Source organism: Tachypleus tridentatus, chromosome 10 (assembly GCF_004210375.1).
Source record: "Tachypleus tridentatus isolate NWPU-2018 chromosome 10, ASM421037v1, whole genome shotgun sequence".
NCBI classification, from domain to species: domain Eukaryota; kingdom Metazoa; phylum Arthropoda; class Merostomata; order Xiphosura; family Limulidae; genus Tachypleus; species Tachypleus tridentatus.
Window position 1 is genome coordinate 138,731,676 of NC_134834.1, and position 12,410 is coordinate 138,744,085.

At 33.4% G+C, this 12,410-nt stretch overlaps 1 protein-coding gene across 8 annotated transcripts in view; it reads right to left on the reverse strand.

Moving 5' to 3' along the window:
• LOC143230444 (UDP-glucose 4-epimerase-like) overlaps nt 1-12,410 on the reverse strand; it is a 69,057-nt gene that overhangs the window by 49,202 nt on the left and 7,445 nt on the right. For all 8 annotated transcript variants that reach the window (XM_076464008.1, XM_076464009.1, XM_076464010.1 and 5 more), the window contains one exon: nt 5,374-5,497. In XM_076464008.1, the coding sequence (XP_076320123.1) occupies nt 5,374-5,497 (124 nt within the window). The remainder of the gene's footprint in view (nt 1-5,373; nt 5,498-12,410) is intronic.

Genomic DNA, 12,410 nt, shown 5'->3' on the forward strand with positions numbered 1-12,410 from the left:
ACATTTCCAGGTTTGGGGATAACTTTTCTCTTTTCAAGTTCTTGGACACTTCCAGGTTCACAAACACCTGGATAACTCAATAATATGTTAAATTCACTGTAGTATATGCAGGTAAAACTAAGCTAACTTGAGGGCTATATTGGATAGGTCTGCTAGATAAAAGAAGATTTATTTCAAAATATCAATCATAAAATAATACAACATTTATTAATAACCGAGTCAATATAAAATGAAGTAATGACACTGGACAAACTGGCATACAAAATGGACCATCTTTATTGGAACAGTTAACATAAAGTGTGTACACTTGTTGTTCTTTGTAAGAGAAGATAATTTTTAGAGAGTGCTCTACCTTAAGCTATTCATGCTAAATCTATATACCAGATAACTAAGATAAATTTCCAGACCAGGGTGGCTAAATTTAGTGTTTGTTAGCATGCAACATACTTCAGATTTATCCAAGATAATTATTACTACTTACATGATTGGTTATTCTTATTGTAACAAAAGTGGATGTTAAAACAGCTGTCCTGAACAACCACTGAAGGACATTGCTGTCCACATCCTTATGCAATGTGTAGGATTGAGCGATATTCTCTTTAAAGTAGGGTTGCAAAGGGTTGAAAACTTTTCATGGAAAGCTTCAGAAATTTTAGGAAACTTCAATTTTTACATTATCATAAACTTTTAAAATACATTTTCATCAATTACCAATAACTTTTACCAATTTGAGGTCATGGAGAATAATTCATCAGATATCCAAAAGATGCCAGCATTTCAAAAGGCTAATTGAATAGCAATATGCTGAATCACATCTAACCACATTACAGCCTGGAAAATAAAAATAATCAAATAGAATCCTGTTTTACATAATCAAAATACAACTGTTTTCTATGCAGGTTCAGGATTTTTAGGTATAATATACTATAGTGGCAGCAAAAAACAGCAGATACCATGAAATCTGGTATGCATTGTGAAATGTGGTCTACAGTATAATCCTAAAAAACACTGCATGAAAATCTCATCTCACAGCACCTGTGCTACAGTTTTGGTGATAAGTGTACTTGTCAATCATATATCATGTCTTTCAAACTGTTAGTATGCTACTGTACATACAGTGGAATGATCTTTACAGTGCTGTGAAGAAAAGGAAACAATACTTTTTGTTGCATTATTTACCTGTCCTCACTTTAAATAAAGATCGTGAACTGTTATTGCAAGTTATTTTATTACAAGTTTTTGATGTTACTTTAAATGATACCATATAGTAAGAACAAAATGAATGTAATTTTCCAGATTTGATTTGTTTAATCTTATGAGTGCAACAATCAAGCAATAATCTGTTTCAGATTTAAAATGACTTACTTCTATTGCCTCTTTAGCTGTACTTATTTTATTATTCTGCAGTTATACATTTTGTTAATTAATGTTGAATATTCCCAGGCTTCAAATGTTTATTTTTTCCATATTTAAAAGATACACATTCATCTTCTGTTAATTACCATGAAATCTTACATTTAAATAGTTGATGACATTAAATTTAAGACAAACAGATTTATACACAATTGGTCTGTTTACATAACGGTTCCTGTATAATTAACTTTATGTAAGTTTAAATATAATATTTTACTAGTAATATTAATGAAAAATATGCTATCTCTAAATTATCTAAACATATTAAACCTTAATATGCATTTATTAATATTTAACATCAAACTTGTCCTCCCCTCACATTTATTTTTTCTTTCTTTAATTTTGCAAAACAATGCTGCATATACTCTTGGATGTGTGGAAAAAGTGTACCTATGCAAATACTTCTTTCAGAAATATGATTAAATGCCACCAACCAGTAAAATCATTCAATGAAATGTAAAATGTTCTCGCTAATCTTCAAATAAACAGAGCAAGCACAACAATTACCAGTCAAACCCAGTACTAGTTTAGCTAATCATGAACTACTGTGGTAATCAGTATATCCACATCAACTAATCCATCTATTAGCTGCACTTTTGCAACTCCATCCTTGAAAGGAAAATTCTACTTCCATTCAATGGGCAACAACATGCAGCAGAAAGTTGATGAAAGTTTGACTCATGTTACTTATGCATTATGTCTATTCTTGACATTAATATTGAATATTTATTGGAAAAGATTTTTCAACCTTATCCATCTTCCATACTCCCCTTTAACTAGAGACATGCACTGTCTACTTATATGTTGGAAGTAGAATTTTTTCATGTTTATGACAAATTGAACAAGCCAATAAAAATGCTGATTTTGCAGCAGTGATCTTTGATGGATGGTCAAACATACATGATGAGAGTATTAACAACTTCATTATGTTCAAACCACTACAAAAAATGAAAGACATACCAATAAATACACTGCAGAGAAGCAGTCATTAAAGATCTTTAACACACAGCACTGCAAACATAAAGACTGCTTGGATTCTAGCTGAAGAAGCCTTCTCTGACATCACAACAACTAGTAATGCAGTCAATGGTCTCAGCTTTCTTCTTGGAGACATGCTGGACTTACAAACTATGCAAACCTCATATAAAAAAGATAAAATACGTGAAGTTGTGCCACAGTGTATCAGCTATCATTACTGGAAAGCAGAACAACAGAAAGTACAACTCTCAAACTGTCCAACAAAACAAGAAAGGATGCAATTTTGATCATGTGCAACAGCCTTCTTGAAAGTAAAGAAAAAAAAAGTCCTACAAGATTTGGCCTTCATGGAGTCAGTGCAGATAGGTAATACTATCAGAAGAGATCAACAATACATTTTGGGCTTGCGTAAGTAGTATAAAGATACTTGTTCAAAACACATACAAAATAAACCAGTTTGAGGGACTTGATGTACTACTGTATGAAATTCTGAAACTCTTAGCATATTTGCAGGAAAGCATTAATACCGTGAGGCAAACATTACTACCACTAAAATCAAAAGAGAAAGTAGTTCTGGATTTCACTGATAAACATCACAAGTTTTGTATTAAACCAATTCCTTTGGCAGCAAATATGTAGGATCCAAAATGTCATAGACAGGCCCTCAATAGGGAACAAATCAATAGTATATATATGTTGTGATATTAATTATGGCATGCCACCTTAAACTTGAAGAAAAGAAAGTGCTGGCAAGTTTAGCAAAGTTTTGTGCAAAAAATAGCTTGTAGAAAGTGGAAGAAGTTTGAGCTATGGCTCAGTATATCTAAGCAAATACTTAGTGGAAGAGGCTTTATGGTTCAGATACCCCATCACTCACCAGTTCAGTAATACTCCAAATACCACTGATGTCAAAAAGTGTCAGAGAAAACCTGGTCACTGTTCAGAAACAAGTGTCAAGGAGTGCAATGGGCTAACAGGTGAAAATATGGAACAATTAGTAGCATTCCAATCAAACTATGAGCTGTTTGAGCTAAGTACAAGTATGTCCACTCAGTTTGGAGTTCACTCTGAGGTTGAAAAATTGATAACTAAAGGTTGATTTGAACCTGATGGTGTAACAGAGTCAGGTGATATACAAAGAGGTTGTGACTCACAGTGAACAACCAACAAACAAAAAACATGCTAGAGACAAAAAGAATTATTATCAAAATAATAATGATAAAAATTGATAAAAATCAATATCTGATAACATTGTTGACTAAATCTAATGCTAAATATTTTGTAGGTGCAGTGCAATAAGGTACAGCAAACATGGTAAAATGGGGTCTACTTGAAGAATATTTACCATATGGAAAAGCTATATGATTATTTTTTTTCTTTATTGTTTTCTACTGTTATCAAAACCAACACCTCATATTTTACTGACTTGTACTTGTAGTATTTTAGCACTTTATTACAGGCATCAAGTGGGGTTTTATTTCTAAATAATTTATATATTCTTACATTAAAGACAAAAACTTGAGTTGACTTCTAAAATAAAAAAGACAAAATAGTTCAATTCATTTGTAACCAATGTTACACTTTACAGCATGGCACATTATTAACCAGTACACGTGCAGCATATTAGTAACCTATAGTCTTTTTGTGCTAGAAACATCAAGTATCTTTAAATTAGCTTACAGTCTTATTCACAACATGTTAAGCAAAACTGAACTTTGATGTTTCATCTTTTATATTGTGTTACATTACAATTTCTAATTTGTGTAACTTTACTAATTTGTGTTAAATAAGCTACAAGTTTACTTCATCTTCTTTGTATGTGTGTTGTGTTTGTAACACCCTCTCCTTACCTTTTTTTGAGTTTCAGTGGAAGTTATGATAGATGTTGGCATGTCTGCATTCCACAGTTTTCTGAATATGAACAAACACTTACAAAATAATATTCTTTCTCCATTTATTCAAGCCAACCTCTTTACCACATGATAGATTACAAATGTAAATATATTAAACAATTTTTGATAAATATTAACAAGATAAAATTTTTAATGCTATGTAAATAATTTTATTAACAAAAAAAACAAGACACATGAATTTGCTTCCACATAGTGATATACATCATATAGAATCTTATTATAAAAATGTACTCCATGATCAACTATGAACAAAAAAGCTCAACTACAACATAGCCTTCATAAGGCCTGGGGAAAGAAAAAGGTCCTACACCACTAAGTCCTCTATACACTAAATAAATAATCTGAAGTCACCACACAAATAATGAAAATTCTATTTACTGTACAGTTTCTTTCATCTCAAAAGTATCACATTCAATCAGGAAGTTTTGGGAAAAAATGTAAACAAATGTCAATTTGTATGTACAATTTGCATTTCTTGCTTGCAGAAAACTAAAGCCACTTTTATAAAAAAACAAAACAAACACAACAAGATTCTGATACCTCAGGTGCTATGTACCAAATGAATTGTGAAACATATGGCAGCTTTTACACTAGTGAAACCACAAACAAGTTCCTGCATATGTTAAAGAACATAACAACTCCCCCTCCCACTGTCTGTGAACACAAGTCAAAGCATGGTTACTCATTTCAACCTGACAATGTTGCAATTTTTGATACAGAAAAGAAATTGCCAGATAAAGAAGAGACTGCCAAATGAAGTAGGTAATGCATGCTAAAAGTGTTAAGTGTAGTCCATGAGTCATCCTGCACTATCCTTTCTAAAGGAAAACAAAAGTGAGCAGTCAGAGAAAATGTGAAAAGACGAATCTGGTTAGTGGAATCATGGAAGATAATGCATACACCAGACAAATAAGTTGACACAGCCATTTGGTAAAGTTTTCAAATAAGAGATCATGAGTAGAGGAGGAGTTCCATTAGAAGGAAAGACAATAGCAAAAGACATGAAAAGAAGCTTTGCAGGCTATATAACAATGATGCAGGCTATATAACAAATACAACAATTACTCACCAGGTACAGCATTAATAAGACTGTCCACTACAACTACTTCATAACCAGCATTTAACAACACCAACACTGTGTGAGATCCAACAAATCCTGCTCCTCCTGTTACAAATATTGTTGCTCTACACATCTGAAAATTATTTAAGAAAAATAAATATAATATATCCTGAAATTCAAAGTATACAGGCTATTATTTTTACTAGTATTTCGTTTAACAGGTGTATGCTTTCAATTAAGGTTGTAATACATATTACTACCCACATGGCTATCAAATAGTTGAAGTTTTCATATTTACTGGTTGCAGTATAATGTGAAACCTGTTACAGAAGGTAGAAGACACACATAAATATACTTAAGTATTATATCCAGTACCCTATGAAGTTTGTTGTAAGTTATTTTAAACTTGAACATTCTTCTTTTTCAAGTGGTTATGCATTTGGATAGCAGAAGATTCTTTCTCCTGCAACTACATGAAATTAATGTTACACAATTTATACTTCATTTTAAAACTACCAATTACTTCAAAGTGATTTCACCCAAGTTTTTTATTGTATTTTAAATCAATCATAAAAATCAATAAACACAGAGGTCATTAAATAACTCATTAAGTGTCCATCCACTAAGACAGACTTTGAGAAATCAGTATGCCCATTGCAAGGGAAAAACTGATTATGTTCTTTTTTTACTGACTCATTCTAACATTCTAAGATAATTTCTGACACATAACAGACTGCACTTATCATAGAACATACAACAGATTGAGATTTACAGAGAAACACTAAATGCTTATTCATATAAAACTAAACATTTAAACAAAATTCTTTTTTCTAATAGTATTACTGCAAGCTTATTTTTAATGTTTTAAGTCAAATGTTTAATAAAGTTTGTCACTGAAATATACCAAGAATCCAGTATTTTCAGGGAGTATCTCGAGAAAAGAGTGCACAGTTTAAAAATACAACTAGTTAATAATGGGTAATAAATGAGAAGTTAATGAGTATTCATTGAGTGTTTCAATTCAGTGTTCGACAGTAACAGCCACCACATCTATTCCATCACTAAATCAATTAGGCAGAAAATTCTGTAATTAAAGCTTGTATTTATCAGTTAGTGAACATTAGTACTGCTGTTCTTATTGAAAGTGAAAACATTATTTATGAATTTAGGTTTAAAAATTGTGTAAAAAATGAAGGTAGAATGTTACAAATGTTACTGAAAAAACAAACTAATCCACTATTATTATTTGAACTGAACTTTGCAATACCTCTATCAAATAATTAAACATAACCCACACAATGATATAAAACATGGTACAAAATTATATAAAAAATACTGTTGGTATTTGCAGATATTAGCCAATGTCAATTAGACATATTCACTTGGAGTTATTAAGTACTCCTTTATTAAAGTATTGTTACTGCACCTTATTCAATTTGAACATTGTTTAATTTTTAAAAAATTCTACATGCACTTATACACTCCATAGATGTCAGTGTCCTGTGAAAGCAATGAATATATTTGTGAAAATAAATATGCTGACTATTCAGTAAGCAAACATTTCATCAAAGGAAGAATCTGACTGAAATGCTATTCATTACATCTTTATTTCTAATAACTTGAAATCTCTCAACTTTCTCTTTCATTCCCATAAATATAGCTGTTTATTAAAGTTTTGATTATAATTTTAAAAAACAGAGCACACAGTTTTTATTTTTCTGTCTCAGGTATATTGTATCTTTATCTTGGCCTTTACGTCCTTTTCTATGCAATTATAATAATGAGTCAAGAGAATTGAAAGTCCCAACTAATCTAAACTGGAAAATAAAAAAGCACTGATATGTCACTAATCACTAATGTGGCAAATTCTTAGATACAAAATATTATGCAGTTTTATAGTGTTTAGTAGCCTATAGAACTGAAGTCCTATTTAGAAAAACAAAGTATAGAGGAGAGATTCATGTTTAATTTTAGCAAGAGTTTACAGTGTGAAGGAAGGTACAGTTTGAATAATGAATGGAAGAAACCTGTATTATATGCTTGCCATCCTACATGTTCAGTCAGGTCCTTAAGACTAAAAGGATAAGGGCAGAACCAGAGGTTGAAAACTTATGTTTAGCATGACAAATCATGATATTGTATTTATTTATCAATGTACACAACATTGAAAATGAATATGGAGTTGAAGGATCTTCTAAAAAAAATGATGACTGTGACTATCACCAAGATAATGCCAACAAAACTACCAGGTACACTTTTCTCCAAAATCAGTTGCCAATATCAATGTTAAAAGAACTATCACTCCAGAAGCTTCTTCAGTTCAACAGCCACAAAAATGATTAATTCTATCTTGACAAGTCATATACAACAACAAGAGAAAGAGAATTCCTGGCTATATGTTCAGCATTCAGTTGAGGGGTCTCCTGTACAGAGTTACCACAGTATCATAAGAGCCTATCTTAGACTTTATCATGAGATACCTAAAAGTAGTGTATCTTCTTAGAAAATTAAATGGACATGCATGATCCAAGGTTCATGAGAAAACAAAGGGATTTACTACTAAAGGCCTCAGAAAATTAAGTTATCCCACTTAATAAAGAAACCATATAAGAAGCCAAAGACCCTGCTGCCATTCCAGCCAAGTCATTTCTGCAATTATCAATCACCACCTTCATATTGATGGTGAAGAATGTCCAGACTGGTGAAAGTAAAACAATGGATGATTTTCCAACTTTACTACCAGAAAGATGAATTATGTCCAACTCTGAACTACTTGTAGTTGTATAGTGGCATTAACACAATCAGGTCCAGGCAATGAAATGAACCAATCCATATGGGTAAAAAATAAACAACAACATTTGTAATAACACCAAGGAAACATGGTGGACACCAAAACAAAAGAGATGCTTAGCAATTCCTGTGATGAACCAGGTACTATATGAAGTGTTAACAAGGCCCCAGGCATCAAAAGGCAGTTGAAAGTCAATAGTTTATCACAATGTTTCATATGTTTCTCACTTGCAAATGAAAATTTGGTAACAAAATAAATATTTTTAAATTGTTACTGCATTCCTTTTCTTTAGTTATAAACGTATGCAAGAAATCAGCATAAATCATAGTCTATCAGGATCTGTGATTGTAGAAGTAGATATATTTGATTTTATGATTCGTTAAACCTTAAACATTTGATCATTCTTATGTGCTTAAGTCACTAGTTGAAACAGAAGTTTTCTTTCACATGAATTCAGTTTATTAAATTCCCTACTGTTTCTCTTTCTATTTAGTTTGCAAAAAAAGGTAATAAAATGTAAAGTAAAATTTTAAGTTCAATTCAAGTTTGTGTTTGTAAAATTTCACCAGATGGATATTGCATTTGATTGATTTGATTTGTAATGGTTAATTTGAAACTTAAGTCAAAGTTATATATATATATTTCTTCTAATCATACATACTAACTACTGTCTAATATGTGTGATAATTAAACATTATAATATCTGAAGCCATCTCTCATTTCTGGTAATTTGTGATAAATGAACAGAGATGGTTGGTTGGTTAATTTGGTGTTTTATGAAACAAAGCAGCTAGGCTATCTGCACCAAACATTCGGTAAAAGGTTAAAATTAAAGGAAATCTACAAAAATTCATAAAAGGTAAAACAAAACAAAGTTTAAAAAAAAAAGCAAAAAACCAATGTTTACATCTAGTCTACAACGTTAAGAGAAAAACTATAGTAATACAAGTTGTAAATTGATAATTGTAAGTTGATAATTGTAATGATCATAACTCACCAGAAAAACTAACAGTTAAGTACAAAAACCACCATCAGTCACCTGAAGTTCACTGTTCCAGTTCTGGTTCTGAGTTACGTGACATTATGGCCATTTTCAAAAAGTAATAAAAGTTTTAAAGGTCTTGTAACAAAATTTTAATAATAACTCACCAGGATTGCTAATGGGTTGTTCAAACAGCAGCATTAGTCACCTGAAGTTGACCTTTCCAGTCCTGGTTTTGAGTATTTTGACATTATGGCCATTTTCTAATTTCAAATTGAACTACACGGACTGTGATTCTTAAAAGGGAATCACATTAAAAAAGGTCTAATGTATAAATTAAAAAACTTAAATGGCATTAAAAAGATTAATGGTCTATAAAAAACTAAAAACATTTCCAAGGTGGACGGAGTCACCACCACCAATAACACTGTCTAACATTATAGACAAACTTTGGGACAGAACATATTTAAAATGGTGCCATCACTGAAAGTCATAACGACTGCAAGAAAGTAAAATGTGGCTTACTGTGACCTAAGTGTTACACAGACTACACACTGATGTATTAGTTCCAGATAAAAGAAAATGATGAGTTAAAAAACTGTGACCAATGCATAGTATAGTTGGAACAACTTCCTCTTTCCAATCCTTATGGAATCAAGATGGCCAAAGTCCAATATAGAGTTTTATTTGGAAAAGCCTGTTTTTATGTTGCTCACTCCAAGTTGACTGCCAGCTGGCACGGAGCCAAGCCTTGAATACAGGACCATAGTCCATGTATGGAACAGGCACAGTGGTGATAGTGCCGAGCAGAAAGATTTAGCTGAGGTGTTGGCGAGCTCATTCTCGCTAATACCAACATGGTCCGGTATCCAAAGAAACTGGATAGAAGAAGATGTTAAAGAGAAATAGGCCAGTTGGTTTTGAATATCAGCGAGAACAGGGTGTAAACTAATGTGAGGCAATTCCAAGGCCCATAAAAAACCAATTGGGCCAGTATAAATAGTGCAGTTTGAGTACTACTTAGCTTCTATATGATCCACGGCAAGAGAAATAGCGTACAGTTCAGCAGGGAACATAGAAGCTGAAGAGGGGATTCTGTGCGCAACCACCAAACCACAACAAACCATGGCAGAGCCCACAGAGTCACCTGATTTTGAATCATCTGTATAAACAGGAATAGAAGGATGGTTCAAAAGATGTTCAGAAATAACAGACAGTATTTCCAATTAGGAATGTCTGCTTTTCTCAGATGACTTAAAGAAAGGTCACATTTGGGGACTGTAATAAGCCATGGAGGGATGGGCTGACCAGTGGATACAGCAATGTTATCCAAGGACAAACCCAATTCACCCAATTGTGCCTGGACGTGAAGGCCAAAAGGAGCAACAGCAGATTATCTGTTCTGAAAAAGTATGGCCCACTGAGGAAGGAAAACACAGCCCCAGGTGGGATGCTTTGGTAAGGAACAAAGTTTCAAAGCATATAGTAAAGACAGTTGCAAATGGCAGAGGTGCAAAGAAGGTTCATGAAACTATGTATAAGCTCTAAACTGAGGAATTTCAGAAAGCCCCAGTGCAGAGCCAAAGTCCTTGATGATGAATGGGGTCCAGCATCTTCAAGGCCAAGTTTCTGGCAGAGCCATAGACCAGTGATCCATAGTTGAGTTTCGATTGAATGAGAGCATGATATATCTTTAACATAGAACATCGATCTACTCCCCAAGTGGTGGAAGAGAGGATGCAGAGGATGTTCAGTGCTCTTGTACATTTGTCCTGTAGTTGCTTGATGTGTGGTATAAAGATCAGCTTACTGTCAAAAATAAGCCCCAAGAACTTTGTCTCAGGGACCACAGGCAGCACAATTTCACCAATGAATCAGGATCAGGGTTGATACCCTGTTGGTGGCAAAAGTGCATGCAAATGGTTTTAGAGAGAGAAAAGTTACAGCCGTTTGCTGTAGTCCACTTCAGTAAATGATTGAGTGCAGTCTGTAGCTGCTGATAAATATACCTCATGTTCGACGACTGACGAGATGGGAAAGTTGTTGAAATAGAGCCTGTTTGCAACAGTGAGAGGGAGTTGTTCAGTGAAGGCATTAATCTTTATACTGAAGTGTGACACTAAAAACACAGCCCTGAGGGACTTCAAGTTCCTGTAGAAAAAAATGGGAAAATGTCGAACCCACACGAACTTGGAATCTCCTGTTCATTAAAAATGTTTTAATAAAAATGGGCAAATGGCCACGTAATCCATATAAATGGATCTCTCGCAAAATGCCATACCTCCATGTTGTATCATAAACCTTTTCAATGTCAAAGAATATTGACACAAGATGTTGTTATTTGAGAAAGGCTTCTTTGATTGATGTTTCAAGTCAAATCAGGTGGTTCAAGGTGGAGCACTGTTGTTGGAACCTACACTGGATGGGCAAGATTAGGTTGTTTGATTCGAGGAATCAAACAAGACAAGCATTAACCATCCTCTTTAAGGTCTTACAGAGGCAGTTCATCAAAGCAATGGTAGCTTGAAGGAATCTTTCAGGCTAGTTAGAACAACTTTCTCCTTCTGAACCTTATGGACACAAGACAGCCAAAAAAACAACAGAAGGTATGATCTGGACACACTTGCTACGATGTTGTTCTCTCCAAGTTCAGTGCCAACTGGCATGAAGCCAAGCCTTCAATACAGGACCACAGTCCTTATATGGCATAGGCACAGCTGTGATGGCACAATAGCAAATAGACTTAGCTATGGTGCCAGAATAACCGAACAGCAACAGAAGATAAAGACAAATGGGCCAGTCAGTTTAAAATATCGACAAGAAAAGGTTGAGTGTTAATGTTAAGAAATTCCAGAGCCAGTAGAGAGCTAAGAGATTCAGTGTAAATAGTACAATTGGAGTACTGCACATCTTGTACATGAGCCAAGGCAAGAGAAATGGCATACTCAGTAGAGAACAAAAAAATATTCAACATTTCTGTAGCTACAACTTAAAATTCTACTTGCCCTACCACTTGCTCAGACAACTTAGAGAGACTGATCAATCATTACACTACAATCCTTTTCTTTCACGACACTCTTAAGTTTATTCCCATCCAAATTATGATAACCAACATACAGGATCTTGCATTTATCATTATTAAAACCAATCTGCCAATTATTTGTTCAATTCACTGAAAAATCTAAATATTTTCGTAAAGCAGCAGCATCCTCTTCACAGCTAGCAACACCTAAAATCTTGGTATCACCAAATTCAAGTAATTTATTGACCATT